The sequence below is a fragment of the Vigna umbellata genome, chromosome 4 (assembly GCF_029865625.1).
Source record: "Vigna umbellata cultivar VRB3 chromosome 4, Vumbellata_1.0, whole genome shotgun sequence".
Classification (NCBI taxonomy): domain Eukaryota; kingdom Viridiplantae; phylum Streptophyta; class Magnoliopsida; order Fabales; family Fabaceae; genus Vigna; species Vigna umbellata.
Window position 1 is genome coordinate 45,845,647 of NC_142168.1, and position 3,957 is coordinate 45,849,603.

General features: G+C 29.3%; 1 protein-coding gene across 1 annotated transcript; it reads left to right on the plus strand.

The window, feature by feature from the left end:
- Positions 1 to 985: 985 nt before the first annotated feature.
- On the plus strand, positions 986 to 3,957 carry LOC148200372 (LOB domain-containing protein 20-like). The gene is made up of 2 exons (XM_088114628.1): positions 986 to 1,410; positions 3,563 to 3,957. Exons 1-2 carry the CDS (start codon positions 1,009 to 1,011, stop codon positions 3,890 to 3,892), a joined length of 732 nt encoding a protein of 243 aa, XP_087970754.1. The 5' UTR covers positions 986 to 1,008; the 3' UTR covers positions 3,893 to 3,957.

Sequence of the window (3,957 nt, forward strand, 5' to 3'; positions counted from 1 at the left end):
TTTATATCTAGTTTATGTTACAATTGTTCAGTCTTTTTTCTCGAAGTCGAACAATGATGTATATTTCAAAAGATACTTTAACCCTTAAATCATTGAATGAATCTAATTGATTATCAAAATAAAGTAAATAAATACAATCATATACTTCTTTATTTTATTTTTGTATTTATTGATTATCAAAGTAAAATCAATAAATATAATTACTTACCTTATTTCTGTAGTTTCTGAATATTTTAATTATGATTGCCCAATTAAACGACTAAGCAATACATTGTTTAGATAACTTAGTCCTCGGTATTTTATTAAAAAATTAATAAAAAAGTATGTCATCACGTTTGAACAGATGTAGAACTCATATTAAAATTAAAATTAAAAGTCTGATGTAGAAAATCCCATCATTATATGTCTTCACATTTTGTTTTGGGTTTATCTTAATGTCACACGCGGAGTACTACTACTACGATATATGCAAAAATAAAATACAGCTTTTTCCATACATAGATTCTCCCAAAAGTAGAAAGTCTAACAATTTCAAGCTCATTCTTGATGACTTAAAATGGACCCATTTCACTCTTATTCTGTTGCTTACAAGATGAAAAGAATAAAGAAATTGAAAAAAAAAAGAGAAAAATATAATCTTGAATGAGGTTTTATAGCCACGAGAAGCATGCACTTTTGGTTCTACCACCCCACACGCGAAGAGCAACAAAGACTGCGTAGTTCTTGTGTTTTCCCCACAAAGACAACCTTTTCAAGTTTAACGTTTCATCCTTAACACAATATTATAAACATAAATCTAACAAACATGCAAACAGTAACAAGATTTTCATCATATGCACGTGGTCCCTCACATACTCCCTCACCAACCTCAAACGTCTTCTTTCTCAAACCATAACATCACAAGACCAACGTGCACTTCCCCCACACAACATCCCGTATATATAAGCATCAACACCATCCCATTCCCTTTGACTCTCTACTACCATAATACTCCAACAAACTACCAGAATGGAGGACGCACAAGCTCGTAACAGTAATGATGGAGATGACAACGGTGGATCAGGAAGCAAACGTAAAGGTCCTGTTTTGAGGCGTGCCATGGCAACACAAACGCAAGATGAAGCAATGGTGGGATCTTCACCTGCAACACCATGTGGGGCTTGCAAGTTCTTGAGGAGGAAGTGCATTGGAGGGTGCATCTTTGCACCCCACTTTGGCACAGACCAAGGTGCAGCCAAGTTTGCAGCTGTGCACAAGGTCTTTGGCGCTAGCAATGTCTCAAAGCTCTTGTCTAACATTCCGGCCAACCGCCGCCAAGAAGCAGCAACAACCATATCCTATGAGGCTCAGGCAAGGCTCTCCGATCCGGTTTACGGTTGTGTCTCCACCATCCTTGCTCTGCAACAACAGGTACTGTTTTTTTTTTTTTTTTAAATGTAATGATTTTATAATATACAACAAACTTTAACTAAAATAATAATATCAAATATAATTTTTTTACACACCTAAATTTTCTTTACATTTATTTATTTCACACTATCCTTCTTTATATTTTATTCTCTTTTTTCTTTTGAAAAAATAAAAAAATTTACACTTTTATAACCATTTTTTCTTTGTACTATGTATCAAATGAACGTAAAAGTGTGTCGAGTACATTATTTCAATAATAATATATACAGAGAGAGAGAAGGGAACGAATTCCTAACACCAACTGTTCCAGTATGGCTTATCCATCACTTAAGAACATGTATGTTGTCAATGAATTAAAACTAAGCATAATGTTTAACCTAATTTTAGTTTAATGTTTATATACTGTATGATTATGGTAAAAAACTAACAACAAAATTATTAGAGTTGAATAATCGTATGAACTATTTTTCATCCCTTATCAGTTTATTATATATTTGTAATTAAATGAAATGTAAATAAAAAATTATATATTCTTTACACTTGTGTATGTATTATTAGGACTAAATTTATCTTTTGTTCTCCATATTTTGAATACGTATTTTTAGTCTGCATAAAGTTTTAACTATATATTTAATGTTTTATTCTGCCCTTAAAATTAAAATTATGTAATTAAATTATTCAACTATCTTCATTGATATTTGGGAGATATAAAGTTAATTTTAAATATTTGAAAAAAAAAAGATAAGAGAAGTTGTAGATTCAAATCTTTCTACAAACAAAACTAGTTATTAACATTTGTTTGATAAAAAAGGCAATTAGGTTTCGCCGTTAATAATTATTATTAAAAAGGAAAATTTTATATGAACAGCGTTAAATCTTTCTATTCTTAAGTATCACCTATCAAAAACTCATATTTTTACTTTTGTATTTAGTTTTTTTAGAATTATTTTATATTTTAAAATAAAAATATACTTTATTGGTATTGTGTAGGTGTAGATAGAAATGAGAATGTCATATATCATCATGCATAGTATTAGTATTGTTTAACAATATACACATCACTTACTATAACTACAAATTTTTTTTGTTTAATTTTGAAAAGTAAAATGTAATATTAACTTTTATAGAAACTAAATTTGTACATTGACAAAAATATTTATTCTCTTAAGAAAGATAATTATTTATTCATTTTTTAGGGGTATTATTTTCTAAATGTTAGAAAAAGAATTCATGAATATGGTTCCTACAGTTTCCATTGATTGTGGCTTTTCTCAAATATATATTCAATGCGTTTGTTTCTTTCGTGGTTGACTATATGTTATTTTCATTATCCAAAAAGTTTGATTTTTCAATTAAAAGAATATAGGTATACAATAAATAAATTATATATAAGTCACACTAAGTTTAATTCTTTCTATTTTCAGTTTATATGTATTAAATTATTAATATATTTTCCTAAGCAAGTTGTGAAAAAAACGTTTCTTTAGTTCCTTTATTAAAGGATGGGTCAAGATCGTGTTATTCAATTGGCAGTTAGATCGCAAATGATATCGCATTTTCTTACCCTTTTAAATAGATCATTGCAAAAACTGGGGTGCTATTTTGTGATTTTAATGTCTTTAATTGCTTGAAATTTTATTGTATGTGGTTTAAAACAGAAAACATATATTTTTCTTTTCAAATAAGAAAAATCCCACTAATTTTCTTTTATATTCTAGTTTTATTTGAATTTTTTTGCGTATAACCCTACAAAGTTATTATCTTAAAATTTTAAATTAGAGGTGATTCCATGATTTTTGCTCACATTTTATTAATCTCTCTACATCTCTTCTCAACCAAATAAAAATCAACATGATAATGAATTCAATAATTAAAATTAGGTTTAAAGAAGTTTTACCCATATATTTTTGAAGAAAAATTTAAAGTAAGTTTTTTATAAATTAAAATTAATTTTGTAAAAGGTGTCGATATAAATTATCTAAAAAAATTTATTTTAATTTTGGATTACAAAGTGTTTAGAGGAAAATACTCTTTTAAACATACCATACTCTAAAATTATTAAAATTACTTTAGACTTGTAAAAACTATGGTTAACAAGTTTAAGTAGTCCTTCATTTTCATCCATGAAATAGTTAAGTTTTGTCCAATTCAGGTAGCATCTCTACAAGCAGAGCTAGCTATGTTGCAAACTCAGGTGATGAATAGTAAGTTGGCCTATGCAAGTGCTCTTCACACAACACAACTACAGCAACCAAACATGAATGCAGGAGCACTACAACCAGCATATTCTAACAACTCATGTGCTTCCACCAACCTTATGAACTTGAGCAGCTTCAACAATAACCCTGCTGCCTTTGACCTTGCAATGGACACAGCACCCTCATCAAACACTTTAGAGCCTCTTCAACTCACAAGACTGTCCAAATGTGAAGAAGAAGATGAAGAAGAAAGCAGGACTCAGCTAGCCTTCAACCACCATTAATTATGAGTTGCCCTTTTGTTTCATTTGTTAGTTGTGCTATTCTCTCTGTTTCATCTCTACATATG